Below are 25,489 nucleotides of genomic sequence, written 5' to 3'. Positions count from 1 at the left end.
TTTGCGGATTGGGTTCGATGACTGCCCCATTTTAGGCAGCCATACGCCTATCAGATTCATGCAGTCATGCAATAGCTTAAAAACGTATCTCCCATGAGGCTGAGTTTGTATTTCTCCAAATGATGGCTGCCTCCCACAAAGCAAGCAGGAAATCCTTTAATACAGATCTTTACTCTTAAGCCCGCCTCTCCTGGTTCTGGCCATTACATCTGTGAGACGCAAGCTCAGTGGTCTCGCTCTCTAAGCACTACGTAAACGATTTTGCATTCATCTCCATCCGTTTGCTGTTTCTTGCATGCTTTTAAAGTATCTACAATTTACACCCCACTCAGTAACCAATAAGTATAGGTAGGGGTCATACAAGGTTTCACGGACAATGCAAAAACTGAACTGATGCTAGACCTAGCTGTCGTACCAGGTTATGATACATAACTAGGCTACCATGAATCTAGACCCTTGGTCCCGGAGCACGCCACAGGCAGGTAGCAAGCGGCCCAGCCCATCTCCGGGCGACGAAGACCGAGAACCGAAAAAGTCCCGCACGCAATTAAATGACTGCGATCTTGCCGATCTCGATTGCAACAATTCTCGTACCGTATCACAGATTACGGGACACAATTCATCGTCCATCACATCACAAGCTTACTACAACAATGAAACACATCTTGGTTTTCCTGTTCGGGTTGAATCTACGAATGCATCGATTGATCCAACACAAAGACCATCAGAGTTCTCTCAGGACCTGGGGGCAAACCCATGGGACAGTGTTCAAGGTCTAGATGACCAGTTTGGGCTAAATGATTCGCTATTTTCTGGGACCTGGCACGGTAACTCACAACCAAACCTTTACACATCTGCCGCCTCTCTACCTGAACTCCCCCAGGACTTGCAAGAAAATCCATGGAGTGGCGTTCAATGTCTCGACGACCAGTCTGGGTTAAAATTTTCGTCCTTTCCTGGGGATTGGAATGTCAAATTGACCACACAGCCAACTGTTTTTGCACCCGCCTCTCTACCGTTCGACATCATGGACTTCGAGTACACTACAAGTCCGAAAATCTATACAACTCTCAATGAGCAGCTGCCACCGATTTCTTTGGTAGTTTCAGACGGATCAACAAGACGCTGTATTGAAGAGCCTACACCCGCCTTGGATACATCGTTCAAAGCCGATGCACATCAAGATGATCTGAAGAAAAGCAGTGATACTCAATCTCAAGCTGATGAAGAGCTACCGGAAAATTCGGATGCTTCTCCATTGTTTGAGGCTGAAGACTTTATGGGCGCTGGCTACGAGTACGACACCTGCTTTGGCGTCGTAAGTCACAATCATGCAGAGAGCCTGCCCCATGTCCGAACATACTGACCTTGTTAGATTATTGAGGCCGCTACCTCTTCCTTCATGCCAGAGAGCGATTTCCGATCATTTCCTGTACATCTGAAACAATATTGTACTGTCATAATGCTTTCCGATACCATCACTGGGGCACACGCTGGTATTCTGTCTAAAGAAACGCTTGTCGACGCACTTGCCCGGCTCCATCTTAGATTAGATGCCGTGCTTCTCATCAAGGAGATCAAGGAAGCCAGCAAAAAAAGGAAAAATCGAAGGCGTCAAAAGCAAAGTCAGATTATGCGAAACCATCCCTAGACTACAGCATACGTATTATTCTACACGGTCTCTTGGAAGACAAAGATAAAATCAGCGAGGTTCTTTCGAAGGCCGGTCACTTTCTGCAGCACCCATACAGCGATGAGGTAAAACCTGGCGTCCCATACCATAACCCTCAATACCTACTTCGTCCTGGTGCCGAGTTTCCGCTGGCCGTTCGTGCCATAGACGATATTTTCAGCCAGTCCGAGACCGATGACAATGATTCGAGACAGAAACAAGTTTTAGAGCTCTTTGATTCGGCGGAAGCAGATGGGCAAACAGTGACTGCGACGAACGTGGTGTTGAGTCTACGGCTTAGATCGCAGCTTATGAGGTTCGAAGTACATTTGATCGTTCAGCCTCGCAAGGAAACATCATTAACTTTTTCTTTGTTTAGCCACCAAATCACAGCACTCGCTATGATGCAGGAAAAGGAGAGCGGCTTTGTTGAAAACCCTAGCTTCTCAGCACTCTGGAAAAAGGAAAGACAAAGGGACCAGGGTGAGAGAGTTGCGTAAGTGATGATAATAGGGACAACTCCTACTAGTATGAATTATGACTGAACCTCCTTCCTGCCCTTCCAGCTATCGCCACACAGTCACGAGGGCACTCGAAACCAAACCTTTTCCAGCGCTTGGAGGGATAATAGCCGATGTAAGATTAAAAAACCATTTTTGGATGCAGTCAGGCTTTGGCTAACATGATCTCTGAAGGATATGGGTTTGGGAAAAACTCTGAGTATGTTGGCATTGATTTGTTCATCTCTGGATTCGGATCGCACTGCACCTGTGCGAAATCGGGCTCATCGGGGAACGCTCATTGTTGCCCCATTGTCTAGTAAGTCTGTCACTTGAGGAGAACACCAAACAGATGGATCACTGACAAACCATAGCTATACATAACTGGGAAATCCAGACTAGGCAGTGGGTTTTCTTTTCTAAAATCCATTGTGCCTTGATGCAGAGCTGATAAATATGAAACCAGACATATCCACGAAAACAAAGTACGCATGGCCGTTTACCATGGCCCTAATCGAGGGAGTCTTGCCAGCCAGTTCGCAGATTTGGATGTCGTTATCACAACCTATGAAATACTTCGCTCCGAGTGGGCAGCATCGGAAGCAACACGGCCCATTTATGCTGAAAAATGGCTCCGCGTTGTTTTGGATGAAGGAAAGTTGACTTGTACTTCACAGCAGTTCCTTCTGCCTAGTACCACCCATAAACTAACCATATAAACAGCGCATCACATCCGTAACCGGTCATCGCAGAATTTTCAGTCAGTTTGCAAGATCGATGCTCAATTTAGATGGTGTTTGACAGGAACACCAATCCACAACTCCCTCGATGACTACGGTGCCTTGCTCAGCTTCGTACGGGTTTATCCATTCAGAACAAAGATTGATTTTGCGTCATGGATTTTGCATCCCGTGGAGAAGAAGAATACTTTAGGAATTATCCGTCTACGGGCGCTTATCCAAGCTACATGCCTTCGGAGACTGAAGCGTCATATGCCATCTTCTTCGAACCTGGACCTGCCAACGCGCCATGAAAAGACACAGGAGGTGTATCTTCTTCCGGAAGACCAAGAGCTTTATGATTCCGTCAAGAACGTCTCAACAATGACTTCTGCGGGAATCGACGAATATCAAGACAGCGGCGTGCCACCTAAAAGCCAGAAAAATATCGCTTTGATTTGTCTCAACTTATTACGACTCATCTGCGACCACGGCAGCCTTATAAGCGACGAAGCAAAAAAAGCGGTACTGGGAGACAGGGGTCTTCCTCTTCGTACTAACTCAGCACGCAGCTCTCATACCAAATGCTTAAACTGTGGGGCAAGCCTTGAAAAGGGAATATCTCAGACAGCCATTTGCAACAGCTGTGCTGGCTTAGAAGAACCGTCGGGTACAAAATCTGACCAACAAAACTTCTCGAATTCCCGAAAACGCGACAGCAAAAGGACTGGGAAAGCCCAATACCCATATCGTCCATCGGCTAAGATCGTGGCGTTATTGGAAAACCTGAAACTGTCTCGAGAAGCAGCAGCAGACTCTGGACGAGTGAGAAAAAGGTTCGTTTGCTCCCACGTACCTGAATTGATGGTGGCAATGTTGGCTGACTAGGTGAAGTGTGATATTCAGCTGCTGGGTTGGGATGCTCAATCTGGTTGAGCAGGCGCTCCGTCAGGAAGGATATATTTTCCAGCGTATTGACGGACGGGATAACCTCGAAAGACGAGGGAGAGCCCTTCAGGAATTCAGTAATAATCCCAAGTGTGCTGTCATGCTAGCCAGTATTGGCTGCGTTGCAGAAGGGTGCGTTTCCACTGTTTTGTCACTTGTTTCTTGTTATGAGGTGCTGCGTTCCGCCTAACATATCTTGCCTTTGTCTAGGGTCAATCTCGTGGCAGCCAGTATTGTGCATCTGATGGAGCCTCACTGGAATCCAATGATAGAGGCACAAGCTGTCGATCGGGTATATCGTATCGGCCAGACGCAAGAGGTGACCGTCATTCGATACATTGTCCCAGGCTTTGTAGAGACGGCAAGTGACCCTTTCACACAAGTTGCAGTGTTGAGTGTGCTAACATCTCCTTGCTTCACCAATTAGCACGTTCAAGATGTGCAAGAAAACAAGTTGGAAAACAATGAGAATGCAGGCATGGCAGGGGGGGAAGAAAGATAAAATCATGTCTATGTTTTTGACTGTTACCCGTTCTGAATTCTTTACTAGTTGCGTTCAAAGGGTTTGACAAGCCTCGCAGCCATAGACAGAGGCACATGGTAAGGAGGCAAGCTGATGCGAGATCCGTGGCTGTTCCGGCTCAGCTTTTGTATTACTCATCACAAAGAAGAAAGAGAATATAGAGGATATTGTACAGTTTGGACAGTATATATACAGCAGCTTCTACTTTCTCGGCTCTTCTTCCTGGCCAGGTAAAGCTAACAACGCCTGTGTGGCTTTCTTCGCATCTCGGATTTGCTTGGTATTTTGAACAAGCTCGTCCCAAGTTTGGCCCAGATGGATCTGGATATTTTTTGCACCTTGCTCATCCTGGATGTCTCGTCTTGGGTAACGCTCTTTCCCCTCCTGTCCCTTCTTTCGATTTAGCGTCTTGGCTAGGAATTTTGTTGCGTCCGCACCGTTTAGGAGTAGAAAACGCATCAGTTCAGCCGCCTCTCGAGATGTTTTGCGTGCTGCGATATGCAGTGCTGTCAATTTGTTCGGTGCACCCGGGTTATCTATTACGGCACCTTGTTCAAGCAAAAACTTTGCCAGGGAAATTGAAAATCCGCTTCCTGCTACCGCTCTCAGTGCTTCCTGAACCCAATTATTATTCAGTCCGTCGACGTTTAAGCTTTTTTTCCACAAATAGAGAAGATGCTGATCTCCTGCCGGGTGCGATGCAGCTTTCTCAAGAACCCTTTTATCACGCAAGAGAATACCTCTCTCCAATATATGATATTCCTTCAAGACTATCCACTCGCCGAAGGTTTTGACTCCTTCGAACCAATCTTGTGCCACGAGCTCAGGGAGTACGTCAATTAGTCTGGAAAATTCACCCCAGGGTAGCTTACGGGAGAGAAAGTATTGCAGTGCACCCTTATTTTTGGCCTTGACTGCTTCCATCATGTATTCAGGCAACATATCCGAATCGTATTCCTGATATTCATCCAGCTGCTCCAGTATAGCATAAGAAGTGCTGGAAGCGAGCAATCGGAGGCTGTGTAAATCCTTGTCATCGAGCTTAAACTGGATATTGCTTAGGATCTCCCGGACCTCAGCGACTTTGCCATCCACAATGAAGTCACGGAGAGAAGCCACAATGCCATCCTCCTTGAGATTCCGAACGGCGGGCTCTGGTTGAGCCGGTTTGTTCCAATGAGCATTCTCGACGTGGTATTGTCGCATTTTTGTGGTTAAAAAGCCGACCCGCTCGTATTCGCAACCAGGAACGTCACATTTCAATGGGTTGTCATGGCTCCTCTCATGTTTTTGTCTTTCCCCACGCCGATAGAAGCCGTCTCGCCAAAATCGGCAGGCCGGGACTTTGCATTTGAAAGGATAATATCCATAGCGTGACAGAATCTTGTGACACTTGTCATGACAACAGATTTCCGAGTTTTCTGAATCGCGCCACACAGTTGGGTATTTGCAGAGTGCTTCGTCAAACGCTTTCCTGATACGTTGAGATGTGTGGTATATCGAGAGGGGGTCATTTATGTCCTCTAACAAGTTATTCGTGTTAGTGATAGGTGCATCTTGCATCTTGCACCGAAAGCTCTGGTGACTTATAGGATCAAGAAATGCAATCATACTTTGCTGTTTCTTGCCAGTGAATAGAAAACTCGACTCGCGAAACCCATGAACTCTGCAGAGTATTTGATACACCTCAGGCTGTTGTGTCTTCAGTGTTTGAAAAAGGACTTCGCCACTCGTCGTATGTACGTCTTTGTTCTCGTCTTCATCGTCCTTGTCGTCTTCGTCATCCTTGTCGTCCCCGTCGTCCTCGTCCTCTTCGTCCTCGTCTTCATCTTCGTCTTCTTCGTCTTCGTCGTCCATGTTTTTGTCCCCGCCCCCGTTATCATCTTCAGTCACATCCAAAATACCACTCATACTGCCATTGTCGAGCTTACATGGAACAATTTCGTCTTGCCTTTTTCTAATTTCCGAGAGTTTCTTGATAGAGGAAGCAAGGTCGCTACTAAAATCCGACTCATTGAGCAATGCAATATATTGGCAGACCAATTCGAACCACATAAGCACCGAAAAGGCATGGAAACTGTATTGTCCCGTAGTAACTTTCTCGACCATATCATGGCTTGGCAGGTCTGTGTCATGATGGCACTGACAGAGATATCCGATACAGACCATAGCCAGATCTTGAGTAGCTTGTTTCATGTCAATCATCTGCTGTTCGAGGTGAGGACTGCATACATATCTGATAAATGATTAGTGGTAAGTTGGTAGACTTAAAGTGGACAATTGCTGCTTGCTCACTCTTTTGCGGTGAAGTGAACGAATCGAATGTAATTTCTGTCCACAACCTCAACAATGGGACCAAGGATCTTGATAATGTCGATTGGCCTGTTCGCACGGAAGACTTGGTCTCTGTATTTGGGACTCACATCCAAGGCTTGCTGTGCCTCTTCAATTGAAAGTGGTCTTGGACTGCAGGATATCCATGTCAGCAGCCGAACTCCACGTTTATCATGGTTTTCAGCCACTCGTGTGATGATACGTTGGTAGCTGGAGTATAGCAGGTCAGCTGAAGATTGAACATTAGTGTTGATAAGAGACACCTACGTGGCATCAAGGTCTTCTGGGGGAACTGTCAGCTCATCCCGTATTTCTGGCAAAGTTTCCATATTGCTGACCATATCCATGATGAGCTGGGCATAGAGGAACATGCCCTTCGCACGCTCTGCCACCACCGGAAAAAGGTCTCTGATCTGCTCTTCTTCTCCCGGGTAGTAGCTGTAGGACTTGATTATACGTTCGGCGCGTGTTTTGACGTAGTTACTGATGCTTTCCTTGTTATTCTCATGAACTTTGACTGTCGTTGCCACATTGTGCAGATGCCTTGTTAGATCGGCTTCGGGCCGGCTGCTCACGACAAGTTTTAGCCTGTTACAAGAGCTTGCAAGCCTGAGAAGCTCCACGACGAGGCTGCCGCGCTGGGCTTCACTGATCTCATCAAGGCCGTCGATTATGAGAAGTGTAGAGCCAGCATGTCGAACAATCGAGGCAAGAAGATCACCCGCGGCTGCAATATCCGAATTTATTTGTGTCATGTTCGAACCGCAGACAATTTCCATGAGATCTTCGGATTCCTTAGCCATCTGGATGATAAGGGAATGAATTGTTGTCAAGGCCACGCGTTCCAATTTGGCCGAATCATGACTTTCAGCATCTTTAGCAACCTGGTACGACAGGAATGAAAAGGCTGTTGCTGTCTTTGTGGCGCCATAAAATCGTTGAAGGATCTCGCCGGAAAGAAAGCTTTTTCCTGTAATGATAAAAACGACCAAAAGTTAGCAGTGTTTATGTCCAAGATTGGCGCACATCGTCGTGCAGTGAAGGTTGTGGAATTACCTGAACCTGGAATCCCTCTCAGCCAAAGTATTCGATCATCATCTTTTGAATTGTGGAACCACTTCATGAATATTCCATTCGGCTGAAAAAACCAGGTGCTAGCTGCTCTCGAAGGATTACTCTTTATTTTGGCCAGGACTAGATCGTGTTCGGGAAGCTTGAAAGATGTCCTGATGCGGTCAAACTCTTGGCGAATACCATCCCGATGTTTGTTTTTAACCTTTTGAAGTTTGGTTTTTCGAAGCTCGTGTTGCTCCTGAATGTGTTCAGGCTTCACACTGGTTCTCAGAAGTCGAGCAAGCTGCTGCGTATAATCTGTAACCTGCTCAATGTTGTCCCGATACTTTGGCCACAGTTTATCAAACACGTGTATGCTGTCTTTTTAAATTGTTAGAAACCTAATACGGACGTGACTCACAATCAGCCATAGAGACAGAAACATACCGATGTTTTTGAAGGGCTGGAAAGCTTCAGCATAGAACATCATGATGTCCTGAAAATATAAGAGCAGAATTTCTTTTGCTTCCATGCTCTCTTGAAATATAGCATCCAAAGCTGGATAATCAGGCAGCACTTCCCCCACCATAGCAGTGGCCTCCACGATTGAATCAAACGCCACGTTCGAGCTGACCGCCAGTTGCAGAAGAAGTGCGATTGGGCCCCAAAGGAGCGCTGGAATACCGGGACTCTCACCAATGACATGCTTCTGAATGGTATCTGCAAAGCCCTCTAGACGATGCAGATATGGCTGGATCCTCGCCAGATTGCGAAGCCCGTTACGTTCTTGCTGCTTTTCCTGTATCTTTTCCACAATGTCGTACACGGCATCGATCGAAGCGACTTTGTCGATTTCATCAAGAGACACGGAGGCAGGAAGGCCGTCTCTGAACTTTCTCGCCGCCTTCTTGAAATCGGGCAAGAGGATGTTGACGGGTGTGGTTAAGGACACTTTGGGTAAATTTCCGTCTGCTTCGCGACGTTGACTCAGAATGCCTTGAGCTTCTGGGAGCTTGGCTAAGAGCTCCCACAACTCGTAAACTCGTCCTAACGCTGAGCATGCGAGGTCGGCCCTCTGAAAATTTTCATTGTCTGATAGCCGACTTTCCTTCTTCTCCTCTTCCAACACCTGGAGCAGATTCTTCAGGATCCTAATAGCTTCCTCTGGTAGATTTTTCGGGTCTTCGTAAAATATATTTATATTCGAAGAAAACAGTTCTTCCCATTGCTTGAGCAGATCGCATGCACGTCGGAAATCTTTCAGAATAGAGTCTGTCCCATGCGAGGCTCCATCCCTGCAGACATTGACAAGCAATTCTTCCGTAGTGCTCAAGTACTTTCGCAGACTCAAATCAGCCAAGCTCTGATGCAATTCGTGCATCAAAGGCCGATCTGACGGTATTCGGCTCAGAGCCTTAAGAGACAGGTTAATGAGCTCGACCAGGTCGGCATTGGCGTTACTTCTCAGTGTCTTGAGCCACTCGAGGACCGCTTCTTTCACTTCACCGTCGGAACTGTAGAAACCATCGTCTTCGAATCTATGGAGCCGCCCTGGAAGTCTCCGCTGTTTGCGGAACTGCCGGACACCTCGTGTCCCTTTCTCCATATAGGTGACCACCTCGGCAATGATGCAGCCCAAAGCCCAGACATCAACGGCCCGGTTGATTGTTTGCGGGTTTTCCTCCTCGTCGGTACACTCCGGGGCAATGTAGCTCCCGACAATCTCCTTGTATCGCGTATGCGATGATTCCTGCGCCGACTTGATGTTGCCTTCGCCAAAGTCGGCCAGAATAAAGCTGTCGTGAGAAACCATAATATTGCGCGGCTTCAAGTCGTGATGGTATCCAATAGCCTCAAAGTCTACTTTATGTTCGTCATTGGTGAGCATGAAATTGTGCGTCTTCGACAGTGCTGAGGCGAGACCTGTAAGGGCCGAGTAGAAGGTCAAGTCCTGTTGAAAGTCTTTGTGACGGGTGTCGTCTTCAAGAAAGTCTTCGAGGTCTCTGTCGAAGGCTTTGAGAAGGAGATACCGGTTTTCGTCATATGTGTAGGATCCAAACAGAGGAATGATGTTGGGATGCCCCAGTTTGTCCAAGAGTCGCAAGCACTTGTACTCTCTTTCAGAAACATCCTTGCTACCACGAACTCGAAAGCGTTTTCGCACCACCTCTAGCTCTCCGTCCTAAAATATGTATTAGAAAAGAGTTAACCTAAAGTACCCGTAGCAATGTCGGGCGATTGCAAAGAAGATATTTCTTTCCTTACGTTTTCACTGGAAAATTCGTAGTGCGACGCTGCGATGACGACCTTTTCGACTTCTCCCGATGCCCCCTCTCCGACCTTTTGGCAGTGGATGAATGGAAGGATTCTCTGCTGATCCAACTGATAGTTGTGTTTATTCTTCGGAAAGACGTACGGGCAAAACTCCCATTGAAGAGATTCGGCAAATCGTTGGCCTTCAGGTATAAGCATTTTAGTTGCATCGGCTACACTGAACGGGAGCTTATCGTCGAGAAAGCGATTCTTGCATAAATAGGCAATGTGCTCCTGTTTACTATTGTAGACAAGCATGGAAAACATTCGTTTCCCATGGTTCTGTATGTCTTCAATCAGCCCTAAGCCTTCCTGTATATCGCATCCGAGTTCTTCGACGGCTTTTTTTATTTCAAGGGAAGTTAATATTTCGTCAAGCTTTTTGGTAGGAAGAAATCTTTTGCAATCGACGGACATCAGCATGCCGTCCTGGATCTTGGCCTTGAGGCCTTCAAAGTACGACGACATGGTGTTGGAGCAATGCTTGCCAGGTGGACATGAGCAACAAACGATCAAGCTTCCACGTTAGGGATTGGGACTTTTGAACAAGAGGAGGAGAGCTTCGCCTTAAACGTCGTGGCATCCGAGAATATAATTTGTTTCATTAAAAAGTACAGAGTACCTAACGGCCAATCACAAGTGTACACGCCATTGCCTTGGGCACTGCCTCAAGAAGGATTTTCGGTTTTGGCAAACGAGGCGGCTCGTGTAATGCACATGTGCCCGAAGACACATCACACAACCACAAGCAAGTGATAAACCATCCCCTCCTCCTCCTCCCCTCCACCCATCCCTTTCAGAGGAAGCCGGGGTTTTGCAGTTTCTCAGACAAAACAGCAGTGCCAGTCGAGCGACAATCTACTGCGTCTAACTTCACAAGATGACCACCGAAATGATCACTACCTACATAGAGGCGCGTTATGTGAGCCGGAAAAAGCTACGCGAGTTGCTGGACACCCTCTTCGGGGATGATTACAATGTCGTCGTAAGTTATTCCCTGAAACCAATATCATATATTGCAACGCTTTGATCACTTATGCTTCCCAGATGGCGGCGGATACAATTGCGGTGGAGGCAATCAGACAGCTGACAGAGGTGAGGCAGTCCTACACAGGATAGTGAAAGATTTTGAGGCGCTTACAGGAAAATCATGCCAGGAAGAGAAAAAATCCGTGGTGCGCAACTGACTGCCCATCTGCAGAGGCGCAGAAAGCGCCTAACGAGGCGGGTTGAAACGGAGGTGGGGCTTGGAGTACTCTGTATGCATCTTAGAATCCGTTTCGGAGCTCTTGGATTATGGTGCCCAACTGGACGTTATGTGTTGTTAAGTAAGAGTACTTCTGAGCCCTACGGAGTACTACTTCGTAAATAGACAAGGTCAACTGGCCTGTGCTCCACAATACAAGTATAAGTAAGTAGTATATATGTATTACAGAGTGCCTGCAGCAAAACCTTGAATACATTCTGCTTAAGATGCTACGCCGTACAGCGTAAGTTAGCAGCAAGCTACAAGTGGAGAAGCTAGGCATTATAGATCACAAGTGCTAGTGATGATGCCTATACAAGTGCCAACCGCCCCAGCTTCGGGCCTAGGGACGGGCCTAGACCGCCTGAAGCAGGTAGCGCACCAAGTTGGCCTCGGACATCTGTGGCAGACCTTCGAGTCCAATTTGCCAAACCTCTTTGTCCTCCAGGACGTACCCAACACAGTCGGCGTGGCCACGGTGGAAGGGGAGCCTCCGTGCTGGCTATCGTCACCGAGATTGGTGTGCGCAGCTGTGCGCAAAGACGACTCACCATTGTTGTACGTATGTCTTTGTCATCCTCACACCTCTGCCTGATGGATCGATGATTAACCAGTTTGGGGACCCCTCTGTCCAGCATTCTCAGACGGCGTAGCTCGTGGGGGTCGGGATCGACTGTACATTCCAGACCTTTTCTGTCGTGTGTCAACTTGCCGATGCTACGCCCTTATTTCTACAATTTGTACTCGGGATGGGTCAACGTTTCTCATCCGGTGACGAGGACTTTATGTCCTGCTACAGCTCATCCTCTCTAGGGGATACCGGTTGGTGTGAGTCTCTCATCATATAATGATAGCTCATAGCTATCAGAGGAGCTGTCTTGCTCATAATTTTCAACAGGGATATGCTACAACGTTCGCCACTTCGAGCGGCATCACAGAGACCTCGAGGATCCATGGTCCTGTCGCCAGTCGGCCCTACACCACAGTTTGTCTACAGACTCAAAACAATCAAAATGGATTGTTATACAACCTCCAGAGGCGTTTAACCTAGCTCTGGAACCAGCACCACATCCAATGTCCCTGCATATTCGATATCTTCATGCTGTTCTTGCTAATTGGAGAGAGTATCTAGAGTATTTTGCCCAAGAACTCATACGTCTTGTTAGTATCCCATATCGTTCTCCCGTCCTCCCTCCTCAACTTCTTACTGACCTTTTCTTCTGCTCGCCGATTGATAGAAGCAGCAAATTACCATGCCAAATCCGATTAGCAATCTCAAGGTCGAATTCGCACATGAGCAGCATGTTCACCATCTGAAGGGAAAGCTACACCATGCCCTGTGTATTCTCGCCAACACTGCCAGTACGCTCGTGATTATTGCCGAGCACGAACTCTCGATAATGCACAGCCTAGGATTGACTTCCCATACCGATGACCGCTGTCTCTTGCGGAATATGTCTCGGGATGTGGATGGATACCAAGAGACAGCAAGGAAGCTTCTGCGCATGTTTGACGACCTGCAGTCTATGGTAGGACTTAAAACCCACTTACACTCTTGGCTGCGGCCGTCATGAGCATGGACAAGGCTGCCTGAATCTGACCAGCCACCACCCACTTGCGCAGTATGGTAAAATCCTCGCCCTGCGTGGCCAGGAGCTACAACACGATGCCAGCCTCAAGCTCGCACAACTGGCACAGGCCAATGCCGCTGAGAGCCAAAATATGGTATTGTTGGCTGACAGCACATACAAAGACTCACGGGCAATGCGTATCGCGACGGCCATTGCCATGCTTTATCTACCCGTAAATTTGGTCATGGTAGGTAGCTATTATTATTTTCAGATTTCCTCTCCTTTTGCCTGTGTCGTCCAACTAAAGCCCGGCTCGCCAAAAATTAGTCTTTCTTCAGCAGCACGCTTGTTGTCTGGTACGAAACGGCCACGGAGGCGGACAGAAACTCTACAATGCGGATCCGCCGTGAGGTATGGATTGCTATCGTGGCAGCTGTCATACTTGCCATCGCTACTACCTTCTGGGCGTGGTGCTGGGACCGAAAAGAGAAGAGAAAGAAAAGTGGAAAGATGCCTTGAACTCGAATTTTATGTCCACGAAAAATATGGTATAGGTCTACTGTTTTTTCCTCACGTATCCCCAGCCATTTGTGCAACGGATTTGTTGGACGGCTGAAGCACCAGTACAATATCACTTCCAGTATTGTGGGCGTGCCGCCGATTTCTTGATGCAAGTCAGAGGAAACTAAAATTGTGCGGATTATTTCACTTGTATCTAACAGCAAACCGGCCTCGCCCAGCCAAGACATGCAGGAGTGAAAAGCTAACGCACAGATCCTACATAGTAAGCTCGCCGCTATTCTCCCATAAGCAACACGCCTAAGATGACGGGCGGTACTATGTGCAAGTGGAAGGTATTTCTCTTTTTCTTATACAGAACAGTATGTGGTATTGCCTTCAATGTCCAGGCCTCTCTTAATTTATCGGGGATAGGCATCCTGTTCTTCCTTCAATAAGCATAGCATGTCCCATTGTAATCTCAAGGATAACAACCTTTTGCTCAACGACTTTGAATTTGTACTTAGTATTATGAACCAGATGGCTTCCGCACCGTTTCAGAATGCACAGCGTGCACTAAAGCACATAATTTAACAAGGATAGGGCAACTATGAAGGATTGTGTGGCAAGAGAAAAACGTGTCAATTCGTACTCGTCGGTCGGTGAAACAGGAACCTCTCCCCACCGCAGTAAAGTTTCCCATCAGTATGTCAAAAACAGCCAGTCTTCCCATCAGTCTCATAGAAGCAGCCCAGGATCATCTAGTTGTTGCAAATGCCTTATCGTTGCCATGCTATCTATTTTTCTTTCGTACGCAGGCGAGTCAACGGCTCAAATCGACACGACCAAACTCGGCATCGATTTGGCATCCGAGACCAGACGCACACTCCGGGAACTGGCAGCGTCTGGAGTCGACGATGAAGACAATAACGTAGCTGATGTCCGGTGGTGTGGTGAGGTCGGACGGGTAATGCGGATTGATTTCGACCGGGCGTATCTTCAGAGCTGGCAGCACTCACAGACAGCCAGCATTGGCGCTCCAGAAACGCCAGCCACAGTCGATGTCCTGGATGCGATGGAAGAGACGGAGAAAGAAGCCAGTGCACGACCAGCAAAGCGAGCAAAATACGACAGTAACAAAGTGGCTGTCGTCGACGCAGAGCTGTCAGGATAAGGCAGCATGCCCTACAAAGAGAGTTGCTAATATATTAATCGGACTAATGATAATGACAGCATTACGGCGTTTAGTGGTTTCAACATTCAACAATTTCCTTTTTTCAAATTACCATATGTAAATTCGTTCTTGCGTAAGCAGACCTTTACCACACTCAATATACCTTCCCTTTTCAACGTGCCTTGGTCTGGTTGGGCTTATTAGCAACCTTTTCTACATGAGCCGTTCAATAAATAAGCTTAGAAGGGTAAGTTAGAAAGCAGGTGTCGACTTGAAAAGTTCTATCTCTGTATTACTGAATATACCTACAAGTTCAACTACTATTTATAAAAATATTATGAATTGCTATTTTAGGGTTCGTTCGTAATTAAAGTGGTGCATCAAATAATTCAAGTACCAGTATACGGTCTAGTCGTCCGAGAAGGACCTGGTCGGCGCCTCAAGAACAGCCCTTTCAGCAGCGACGTCCGACTAGGCTTCTATATAAAGACTTACATACACCGCTTTAGGAAACGCAAAATGTCATCAACGCCTTCAGGCTCGTTCACCCAGTGACCTCCGTCCGCATACTTGTGCCATTCAACTGTCAGACCGGCATCGCGCAGAATATGCTGCATACGTTCCCCGTTCTCTACAGGAACAACGTTATCATCCAGCGCATGCGCTAGAAATATAGGGGTTGCCTTTATCGTGGTGGGCGATGCTTGCTTCGCGTCGTCCTGTACGTCCTCATTTCCGTAGAGAGACCGCAATGCGGTGAATAAGCGGAGCTGGCCGTCGTTTTCTTGCGAGAAATTTGCTATTTCTTTCTCAGCCTTGTTGGCAAATGGCATCCAGCTGGACAATCCTAGAACACCAGAAAAACCTCCTTGTCCTTCGGCGAGCATCGTGGCAAGGGCTGTCGCAAAGCGTTGACTAATACCGGCTAAGAATATGTGGTCTCTAGGTAAGATCTTTTCTTCAGTGTGGACGGTGTCGAGAATTGTCTTCATGCTCTGTTTTAGGCCATCACGCTGAAGCTCGCTCTGCTCCTCGGGGTTTTCGACAGACCACATGTCGAACCACTGTGACATTTCCGTGTCAAAACGTTCAGAACGCAGAATTGGGGCCTGGGGAAAGACCCATCGAATATTGGGAGACATGGCCGGGATCGTCAGGTCCTGGTCTGGTTGAGTAGTATCTGCACTGGCTTCGCTTTCGAAGAGCTCGCCAGCGAACTCATCTGCGTTACTGCCACGACCATGTAGGAAAATGATAGTGTGCGTGTGCTTGTAGCCATTAGCAGGACCATGCTTGAACGTGCCGGAAACCATCTTGTATCGGTGTTTTTACAGGGATCATGTGAGTAGTGTGGTGTGGAAAGGTTCTGAGAAGAGTGTATGGGAAAAATAAAAGGGCATGACTTCTATCCATATTTTCGTGTACAGTGCTGAGGATGTGATCACGTAATGCAATCAGGAAGGTGGGATCTAGTGATTGGATATGTCATCGCCCTATTTCAAAGAGAGGATTGTGCTTTTCTAATTTTACAGAGGAAGATCAATATAGTAGTATTATATGAAAGTACTAAAAATAGAACGAATACTATAAAGTGGTGATATCTTAGAAGCTCAAAAGAAGAAGAGAGTAAAGCTCTGTGTTCAAATAAATGGTGTTGTAAGGGTCTTCATGAGGTGATTTTCATTTTATCTGTCGCTCATGTTGCTTTGGTCCTCTTCCTGCAATTTCTTCTGCTCGCATAGCATCGCGGATCTGCTGACGTGTAAGGGCAACTTGTGGTTTGCGCTCATTGTAGTCGGCGCAAGCCAGCCACGCTTTCCCTGGAAACTCTTGAAGCTCTTCGCCGTTTACTTGGGCAATGAATCGATCTAGATCTCCAGCATTCGGCAAACAGACCCAGCCATATGATCTGCCTTTTCTTATCCCAACCGCAGTTAAATTGTATCCGATTTTGTAACCTCGCGTAACAAAGATTCCATATAGAACAGACAGTAGACCTTTTCCCAAAACCCTCGTTTGCTATAAACGGGTAAAGTTCTCTTGGTGTAGGCCGCTTTTTCCAAAACTTGTGAAAGGTTGATGGCTGGAGGATCGTTGTTTGAACTGCAACAACATCTCGCTTCCGCCATGCCCTTGGTGTAAAAGGCGAACGAGCAAACTTAGTGTGCGCAGATCCCTGGTGCATTTCCTGCAAGAACCAGACTTGGAAAGGCCCCCTGAAATTTTGACCTTTGTCACGTTCTGGCTTCTCTACTAATCGTAAACTGCCTCGACAATTATGTTGGGTGATTTATGGTATCAGAGGAAAGCACGTCCATAGAGGTTAGCAAAGGGAAAGAGACAAATATGAGACATGACTTAGTAAGGATCGTTATATAGCATAGTACCTGGTGTAAATCGTGGATAGCCGCGAACAAGTCAAGCCTTCAATACCGTTCAACGTAGTAGTAGGACGGGGTAAAGACGAAATATCAATCCGATATACCTCGTTCTTTTCTGCTAATCAGTCCGATAGCAAAAGTTTAGTTCTATTAGCAACTCCTAAAATATATTTTGGAGAGAGATAATACCCTATGCTATTACTTCTTTGCAAATGACCTGAACTGCTACTGTCCTAGCTATCCTCGCCTGCTAGACTCGTACCGATCGACAATATGGACACTACGTTTGATATAATTCATTACCAGCCCATTTCCTAGCGGATCCTAAGACAGAGATACTGGCAGTGGAAATTAAAAAGAAACCCAAGACGAGGTGAAAATGCTCTTCAGATCATTAGTGACAATTCCGGTTTAAGCTCACAGTGCGGATTGCTGTTTCTACGGTATGGCGAGATCACGGGGTTTTTCTCCAATCTTTTCTACAGCCATCCTCAACGATCGGCAGCGCAGTCCGCTGCCAAGGCCTGCTCTTCCTGTGAAGCGGGACGCTGTTGAGAGCAGCAGCTAGACCAGACACGATTTTTCCTTCTCGCACTGCCAATTGATGGAAGGCCCCAGGCGCCATTTCAGAAGCGCGCTCGCCGTGGGTGAAGAGCCCTTCCGGTCTGATCCGGCAGGACAAGCGACCGCTAACAGTTGATCGGCAGTGCGACGCTTGCCGGGCCAAGAAGCTGAAAGTGCGCGACCCAGACGTTCCCGTTCCCTCTGTCAGGACAGGTCCTAATGTGTGCAGTGCTCGAAAGAGCGCCCGACGTGCAGCGGCTGCATCCGGACCCAAAGACCGTGTCACTACAGCGGAAGAGCCGTGCGCTCGCCGTTGACCAGGGTGTGAGTACGCATCCGGCCGCCAGGAGATGGCGTGTCTAGCGTCTGCTCACCCGGCTGCAGACATCTCTCGAGCGTGGAGGCCCGGCTGCACCGGCTGGAGCGGCTGTTTGCCCAGAAGCTGCCCAACGTGAACCTCGAAGAAGCCCTGGAGTCGGTCGACGACGACGAGTCCGATGGCAGTCCGGCGGCGAACAGCAGCAGCCGAGCCTCGACAGCACGCTCGCTGGCGACGCCGGCCCCGAGCGCCGAGTACGGACAGCTGCCGGACGAGCATAGCCGGTCCATCGCAGACGCCGTTCCGGACGGTCCGGACGGCTTCGACTGGCAAGAGGACGTCAACGTGCTTGCCGATGGCATGGCCGCGCTCTCGGTCGAGCCAAAGGGCACGGGCTACCTGGGTGAGTCGAATGGGTCGCTTGGGTCGCGTGCCGTGATCAGCTACTAACAACAGTGCTGCCAGGATCCACGGCCGGGGTCTTCTTTCTTCGCTCTCTGCTCTTCTGGATGGGCGAGTCCAAGGCCACGTTTGACACACACGTCGAGCTCGCCGGCCTGCTGTCACCTCGGTTTCTTCCATCATCCAGTCTGCTGTCTGGACCTTCGGCCCAGCTCGGCCATGCGCAGCTCTCGCGCGACGTCCTCGGCCGACTCATGGACGCATACTTTGGCGTCTACCACCAGACATACCCGTTCGTGCACGAGGCCACCTTCCGGGCTCAATGGCACGAAGTCATCCCGCGGCCGCAGAAACGCAGCTGGCAGATGCTCCTCTACTCTGTCCTCGCCATCGGCGCCTGGTGTCTGAACGAAGACCAGGGCGAGCTCGAGGACGAGCTCTACCACCACGCGCTCGCCTTTGGCGAGGACGAGTCCATGTTTGAGAGCGCCAACCTCACCTTTGTCCAGGCCCTCGTGCTGCTCAGCAACCTGTCACAGAAGCGGGATAAGCCCAACACCGGCTCCAACTTCCTCGGCCTGGCCGTGCGCATGGCCCTCAGCCTCGGGCTACATCGCGAGCTCCCCGACTGGGACATCAACATGCTGCAGCGAGAAATGCGACGACGCGTCTGGTGGGGCCTCTTCATCTTTGACAGCGGCGCTTCTACCACTTTTGGCAGGCCTATCCTGCTGCCCGGCCCCGAGGCCATGGATGCCCGCCCGGTGCTGAACGTCTCGGACGAGCTTCTCACTGCCAGGACGGCCGAACTCCCGCCTGGGTCCTCGAGCCCGACCGTCTATGCCGGCCTCAAGGCCCAGAGCGACTTCCACCTCACGTCGAACCATATCTCCAACGCGCTCCTGTCGGCCTCAGGCATCGCCCTGCAGGACGCCTTGGCCATGAACCAGTCTCTCGACGGCTGGTCCGACACGCTGCCGTCCTACTTCTCTTTGGCTGAGCCACCGGAATCCAGCGACGATTGGTACGTCTTCGCACGGTCGCGGCTCTGGTGGCGCTTCTGGAACCTCAAGATCATCCTCTTCCGCCATCTTCTATTGAGGCGGGCCGTCGACAGAAACCGCAGCCCGCCCAGCACAACCTCCAACCCGCTCGACGAGCAGGCAATACAAGTCGCCATCGATGCGGCCCAGGCCACAATCTCTTCCATCGACAACTACCTCCAGAATCCCAGTGCAACCCGGCTTGCCGCCTGGTATTCTATGTATGTACATTCCACCACTACACAACTGCAGTCATTCAAACCCGGCTAACACCAGCTAGATTCTTCTTGTTCCATGCGTCGCTTGTTGTCGTCCTTGCCATTCTTGGCGACCTGGAGTCCCCAAATATGGCCGCCTGGCAGTCAAGCATGGACACCGTCCGTAAAATCCTCAGGCACATTCTTGGCCGACACCAATTGGCCACGAGATGTGCTGATATTCTTGACCATATCCTCCCCCCCGGTACCGAAAATTTGGGACCTTTATGGGGAGGGGAAAATATGGACGTAGCTGCTATCGACTTCTCTATGTGGCCAGCCGATGCAGGAGACATGTGGGGAGCGTTTGTGTGGCCGCAGCCTGGAGAAGGATTATGATGTCATTGAATTTAGAAGAAGATATAAATAGCAAGCCCTGACATCTTTTACATCAATATAATGTGCCTAAATAAAATCGCTTAAGTTCCGCCGGCTACTGCGTTTTAGTTCGCTCCCAAAATCCCGCGCTAATGTTCGTTTAAACTCCGTTACAATCTCCACGTTAGAACGCATAATCTTGGGTATACTTATGTCATGCCGGCCTTCCGGTCAACCAAATTCGAACAGACCATTACAATACCCTTATTCGTATTTGGTACCCTTGTCAACTGTCTTTGAGCCCGTAAGTTTCTTGAAACACCCCTCGACCCTCTCGGCAAAGTGGTCCAGCCAATCGCTGAGGAACATGAGCACCTTGCTGAAGAAGAAGAGACTCATAAATGACACGCCGGCTATCACCGCAAAGGAGCCCCAGTACGACCACTTAGTGTAGCCCTCTGTCAGATCTGGGATCTGGATAGAAAAATAGCTCGTCATGAAGGAGATCGGGAGGAAAAACACGCTCAATTTGGCAAGTACAGTGGCACTCCGTGTTAGTCGCTCTGTCGCCTGTGAGTCTTTCTGATTCGTGAGATTGAAGTACTAGAGACTGTTAGTGCGGCTGAGACATGTATATTCAAGATTAGAAAATGCAAACTTACAGTGTCTTGCAGTGACTCTTTTTCGTCGAGATAGTCCTTGATTGTATCGAGCATGAGGGATTGCAGTTGAACCTGAAGTCGTTTGAATCGATTCAGGGCGCTGTAAGACAGCAGTGTGTCCACAGGGTGGCCTGGAGCCGCTGCTTCCGCGGCTTCGTCAAGATCTTTGTTGATTATTTTGCTGATCAGCGTATTGTAGTTGGTGAACAGATGGCGCAGCTCGCGAAGCTCCTTGTTCAGCTTATACAGCTTGGGAATGATGTCGGTTGTGTTATCTTTGTTTCTCCACTCCTAGGCCGGATGTTAGAAAACAAGTCAAAGACTCCCAGCTGGCAGCTAGCAACTCCCACTTACAGCAGTTCGCAGAACTCGTTTACTCTGTTAATTAGTTAATTTGTTAGCAATCGTATGGTATAGTATATAAGCAGCGTCGCAGAACAGGGGAACTCACAATAACGTCCAGTGCGGCCTTGGTACTACCCAGGATAAACATCGCACCAGAATAATCCTCGAAAAGATAGTAGAAGATATTGCAAGCGCCTTCTTTGCCCTCCTTGTCACGGGCCATGCTCATCGACTCACGCACCGATGTCAGTTGCATGATTTTGTGTTTGTCCTCTTCCTGGCCTTGCTTGGAGAGCTGACGGAACACCTTGAGCGTATTGTCCCTCGTGCTTTTGAGCTCTTCCGTGGCCCAGTCAGGGTTGTTCTCGCCTTCCTCCTGGGAAAAGCTCTCGTAGTACGATTCGTGAAATGAGAGGACGGTATCTAATTTCGTTAGCCGTCAGAACGTCATAAGAGCGTATCCTCAAAGATGCACCTACAGTCATCACACAGAGCAAACCAAGACCAGTGCTTGGGTGGCACGAGTGTCGTTGACTTGCGTGGTGGCTCGTGTAGCCAGTTGGCTCCGAAGCATATGACTGATGCCACGGTCAGTAGTTGCGGGAGGTGTTCGTGAGACGTCTTCACTTACATCGAGGGCCCAGGTCGATTGAGGTGTAGTCAATGGTTTTCTGCATCATTGCGAACGTGGCCATGCTTTTTGGATCAAAGATGCCTGCCAGATCCGAATTGTCCTCATTCTTAGATCCGGCACTGGAGACGGAGACAGAGGAGGCAGCGGCATCAAGCCGTCCATTCACGCCATTTTCCAGATCGTTGAGGTGAGCATTTCCTTTCGAGCGAAAAACCCGGCCAGGGTCTCTGGCTAATAATGCTGCTTCAGCAGCCTCGCGCTTTTTTTTAATCAGTTCCTCCTTTACTGCGTCCCAGGCCCAGATGCTCAATATCAGCCGCTTGGAGAAGTTGTAGTGTTTGCCTATGGCCTTGATGGTACTTCGCTGGCGGCTTGGATTCCAGATGTTGCTAGACAGACAGTTAGCGTATAGTAAGCGAAGATGGGGCAGTCAAGGAGGGACATACATCCACCGAACAGGCAGTTTGCCTTCGCCAAACACGTTGCGCTGCTTCATCAGAGTATCAAAGTCTCGGTGGTCAAGATTGCAAGCCACCTTGGCCTCATCGACACCAAATTGTACGACGAAGTTCATTGCCTCCTTTTTCTGACACTCCAATTTGACTTGATCGTATACAGCTTTGTCGTCGAAGTCCTGGAACTTTTTCAACAAATCGAGTATTTCGGGGGAATCCTGTGGTTTAGGCGATGGTGTTGGTGCCGACGCCGAGGAGCTCTCAGAAGCGTGTGGAGTGTTGGCGGCGCTGGTAGGATTCGCTGCAATAGTTGTAGCAGAACCGTGCATCGTAGAACTGCCAGCAGTGAGTTCGACGGTGTAGCCAGAGGCATCGACACCAGATGCTTGAGATGAAGCCATGTCGGCCTTGGATGGCGGGGGCTTTGTTGGGCGCCTAGGACCGGCACTGAATAGCGTCGTCGATAAGGTACAGGGGTAGTGTCTTGTAGAATGGACGACAAAGAAAGAGAAGCTGGAAGGAATCAGCAGCAAAATCACGACAAGTAGAAAAACAGAAAAAGAAAAGCTGGGAAGGAGAGAGAGGCGGCCTTTATTATGAAACGGCACACAGAGGGAAAGGGCAAGGCTGAGATTTGGGTTCTTGAAGGGAAAGGACGTTGCGGGGGCCATCCACTGTTTTTCCTACGGTTTCGCACCGGTGGACAATTTTTTGATTAGCTTACGGCTGAAGCCGCCTTCAGTTTATGCCAAGGAGCATCCTGTTGGCGCTTGCAAAAGGTGGATAAATCTTACACGAACAGAGTATAATAGGGCGGCTTACATATATACATGGAGGGTACGGAGTACGATACGTCGCAGAGAGCGGCACGGCTTGCTGGGCAGAGCAGCGGGCAGTGTGTGAGGCTGAGCCCGTGCTAGCAAAAGGAGTGCAGAAGCGCTACAAACGGGTGGGGCGGTGCTCTTAAGACCCCCTATAGCGTAGGGCAGCTTCGGTCACCGAAGGTTGGCAAACGAGAGTCTCAAGGCGACTCTCACAATAGTGGTAGCGAGCCGCTTCATCTGCTCGTATTCAACCCGTACAGCTGGTTAGCTCAGCATACCTGAAACAATACGGGGCCACGATCCTCGACTTGAAACCCAAGTCACGGTGCTGGAGGTTGCGGTCGGGCCATTAACTGTGACCTGCGCAGTGGTAGGCGCGTTTCGGTCACTCCGTCTCCGTATAACGTGCAGACAAGGTCTGGCGAACTGGGACGAGCACGGGAGAGGCGGATGGTGCATGTGGCCAAGCACGCCTAGTATTCTGCTTTCATGGGCGCAAGTAATACGGAGTATCTTACGGAGTACGACGTGATTGTAGCGTAATTTCGGGTGGGTCTGCAGCTCTGTGTGTACGGAGTACTCCATACGTCGTGATAGTTGGCGGCTAAGAGCAGGGTATTGACGAGGGACTCTTGGACACCCCGGTCCCTGTACTTAATACATCCTATTTCGAGCTGCTGGTGATCCAGAAAGCTAAATGAAGAAGCCTGTTTTGGTCAAACGGCCAGGATAACCTTGCGGTAATCTGCGCGATCAAGCTTGTTGAGACGAATAGAGCGAGTAAATCGAACGGGAGAAAAAGAGGCACCTCTCCTTGGGCCCGATATATCACCTTGTAAAGCTGAGACAGCGGGATCGGCAATTTACAACCGCACCTTTCTTCCTTTCTTTCTTTTGCTTTTTCCTCCTGCGGCTCTTTAACGTTTATGGGGCCGGTTCGACTGCCCTGGGTTTCTTTTTCTGGTGTGCAGGAACGATACACAAGCTTCAATTGGCTGATGGCTTGGTGCATCTGGGCTGGTGGTAAGATGCCCCTGGTACGAGCAGAATTCCGTTTCACCCAATGCTTGCTCGCAAGGGGTTGTTGTTTGAGCAAAAGAACGGTTGGTCTTCCCATTCGGGAAGCAGAGGAACGAGACAGCGCCGAAAAGTTTCGTGTTGCTAGTATGCCCGGTTGCAGTTGCTCCTTCTCTGGTTGCCCACCTTCCACGAGCATTCGTGTCTTACATATCTAACAGACAAGATTCCCTTCCTCCACTTTCTTTTGGCCGTTTTCCTTCTTTCGCCTTTGGTCTGCCATATGGACATCCTCTCAGCCTACTGTTCTTTCATCTACTACTTCAGATACCAGTCAGAAAGGGCATTGTCAGCTTGTCTCTGATATATACTTAACCACACCTACTGTCTACTTCTTTTATCCCGCTTCTTTCTTTTACTAGCTATAACTCTCATCACCATCTACTATACGCCATTGTTACGATTTCCTGATTCTCGTCTTGAGGACAGCAGATCAATTCTCGCCTCTTCCATTTCGCACTCACAATGATTGCCACCGAGTGCCACCCATGTTCCCGACGGAGGCTGTTCTTCGCGTTCTTTGCCGCCGCCAGCTTGTGGACGACTGTATCCGCCAGCTCGTCGTATTCTACGTTCTCTTTCGGGTCTTGCATCAACAGCTGCCTCGCCTCCAATGGCTGCAGCGGATCCAACACCAGCTGCGTCTGCACCGAAGCGGACGAAAATGACGACTTTCTCAGCGACTCGGTCGTCTGTCTAGCCAAGAACTGTCTGCTGGCGAGCGGCGAGAGCGTAACCGCAGCCATCGATGCCGTCGACGTGTCCTTCATTAGTATCGTCGATGACGTGTGCGACCTCGACGGCTTCGATATTTCCGAGTCCCAGATCAGCTCCGCACTGGCGGCAGCGAGCAGCATCATCTCCGAGCTGTTCTCGTCCACAGTCACGACAACAGTAACGAAGACAGAACAACATAAAACGGCCGCACGAACGGCGGACACAACTGCTAGCAGTCATAGTAGTAGTACCTCCACCAGCACCAGCAGCACTACTACCAGCAAGGCCACCACCAGTCGCAGCAGTGAAACCAGCTCTGCCATCAGCTCGTCAGCCAGATTGCCCACCAGCTCGTTCAGATCTGCCCGCAGCTCAACTGCCGAAACCTACGGGACCTCCGCGACCTCAGCAATAATCTCAGAGCCGGACGCATCCTCGTCAACAGAACCCACGTCATCCACCGATACAATATCCACGCCGCTGACTACGGCACAGTCGACCACAGGAACAGCAAAGACGACAAGGACAAGCACTAGCACGACCGCCCACAAGACCCCAAATAACGACCCATTTGACAATGCAAATGCAGCCCTGGGCGGTCGCACACCTTGGCAGACGATGGCTGTCGCGGCAGTGCCCATGGTGATAGCTGCGGGCCTGTGGCTGAGGTGACCTGTGATGGTCTGGGATCGACTGAACAAACTGAATGGGCATATTTTTCATCACCTCTGTACCAATATAATGACAAGAAATGAGATAGGGCCAACAAATAGGAATTGCCCCGGGGATGGGGAAGGACACAAAGAGATATCATGTGGACATGGACGGGTCTGGGGGTTTCTTTATTTTTTTTCTGTACTATTAACAAGCTGCTTCCATGATACCAAAGATAGGAGGCCAGAAAGCCAGCGAGCACTGGGCACAATACACAATACACAAT

General features: G+C 49.2%; 7 protein-coding genes across 7 annotated transcripts; 4 read left to right on the top strand and 3 right to left on the bottom strand.

Annotated features, from left to right (window-relative positions):
- Nucleotides 1-1,027: 1,027 nt before the first annotated feature.
- CMQ_4074 (uncharacterized protein) lies at nucleotides 1,028-1,442 on the top strand (the record flags this gene model as incomplete). Its single annotated transcript, XM_014320012.1, has 2 exons — nucleotides 1,028-1,318; nucleotides 1,410-1,442. The coding sequence occupies 2 exons, from the start codon at nucleotides 1,028-1,030 to the stop codon at nucleotides 1,440-1,442; spliced, it is 324 nt and encodes a 107-aa protein (XP_014175487.1).
- Nucleotides 1,443-6,959: 5,517 nt separating this feature from the next.
- CMQ_3687 (nacht domain containing protein) lies at nucleotides 6,960-10,530 on the bottom strand (the record flags this gene model as incomplete). Its single annotated transcript, XM_014319625.1, has 4 exons — nucleotides 6,960-7,666; nucleotides 8,197-9,931; nucleotides 10,015-10,303; nucleotides 10,478-10,530. 4 exons carry the CDS (start codon nucleotides 10,528-10,530, stop codon nucleotides 6,960-6,962), a joined length of 2,784 nt encoding a protein of 927 aa, XP_014175100.1.
- A 412-nt stretch (nucleotides 10,531-10,942) lies between these two features.
- CMQ_4149 (uncharacterized protein) lies at nucleotides 10,943-14,551 on the top strand (the record flags this gene model as incomplete). Its single annotated transcript, XM_014320087.1, has 8 exons — nucleotides 10,943-11,047; nucleotides 11,110-11,157; nucleotides 12,207-12,293; nucleotides 12,547-12,837; nucleotides 12,932-13,126; nucleotides 13,207-13,290; nucleotides 14,049-14,082; nucleotides 14,196-14,551. The coding sequence occupies 8 exons, from the start codon at nucleotides 10,943-10,945 to the stop codon at nucleotides 14,549-14,551; spliced, it is 1,200 nt and encodes a 399-aa protein (XP_014175562.1).
- Nucleotides 14,552-14,959: 408 nt separating this feature from the next.
- Nucleotides 14,960-15,864, bottom strand: CMQ_3537 (phospholipase/carboxylesterase; the record flags this gene model as incomplete). Its single annotated transcript, XM_014319475.1, has 2 exons — nucleotides 14,960-14,978; nucleotides 15,047-15,864. The coding sequence occupies 2 exons, from the start codon at nucleotides 15,862-15,864 to the stop codon at nucleotides 14,960-14,962; spliced, it is 837 nt and encodes a 278-aa protein (XP_014174950.1).
- A 1,851-nt stretch (nucleotides 15,865-17,715) lies between these two features.
- On the top strand, nucleotides 17,716-19,856 carry CMQ_4056 (c6 zinc finger domain containing protein; the record flags this gene model as incomplete). The annotated part of the gene is made up of 4 exons (XM_014319994.1): nucleotides 17,716-17,820; nucleotides 17,900-18,218; nucleotides 18,281-19,481; nucleotides 19,541-19,856. The coding sequence occupies 4 exons, from the start codon at nucleotides 17,716-17,718 to the stop codon at nucleotides 19,854-19,856; spliced, it is 1,941 nt and encodes a 646-aa protein (XP_014175469.1).
- A 243-nt stretch (nucleotides 19,857-20,099) lies between these two features.
- On the bottom strand, nucleotides 20,100-22,332 carry CMQ_4077 (ADP-ribosylation factor; the record flags this gene model as incomplete). The annotated part of the gene is made up of 6 exons (XM_014320015.1): nucleotides 20,100-20,309; nucleotides 20,498-20,788; nucleotides 20,852-20,875; nucleotides 20,949-21,265; nucleotides 21,474-21,865; nucleotides 21,923-22,332. 6 exons carry the CDS (start codon nucleotides 22,330-22,332, stop codon nucleotides 20,100-20,102), a joined length of 1,644 nt encoding a protein of 547 aa, XP_014175490.1.
- Nucleotides 22,333-24,297: 1,965 nt separating this feature from the next.
- On the top strand, nucleotides 24,298-25,221 carry CMQ_3362 (uncharacterized protein; the record flags this gene model as incomplete). Its single annotated transcript, XM_014319300.1, has 1 exon — nucleotides 24,298-25,221. One exon carries the CDS (start codon nucleotides 24,298-24,300, stop codon nucleotides 25,219-25,221), a length of 924 nt encoding a protein of 307 aa, XP_014174775.1.
- Nucleotides 25,222-25,489: the final 268 nt, after the last annotated feature.

This window comes from Grosmannia clavigera, assembly GCF_000143105.1.
Source record: "Grosmannia clavigera kw1407 unplaced genomic scaffold GCSC_113, whole genome shotgun sequence".
In the NCBI taxonomy this organism is placed as follows: domain Eukaryota; kingdom Fungi; phylum Ascomycota; class Sordariomycetes; order Ophiostomatales; family Ophiostomataceae; genus Leptographium; species Leptographium clavigerum.
Note: the sequence above shows the minus strand (reverse complement) of the source record. Positions and strands in the feature narration are given on the sequence as shown.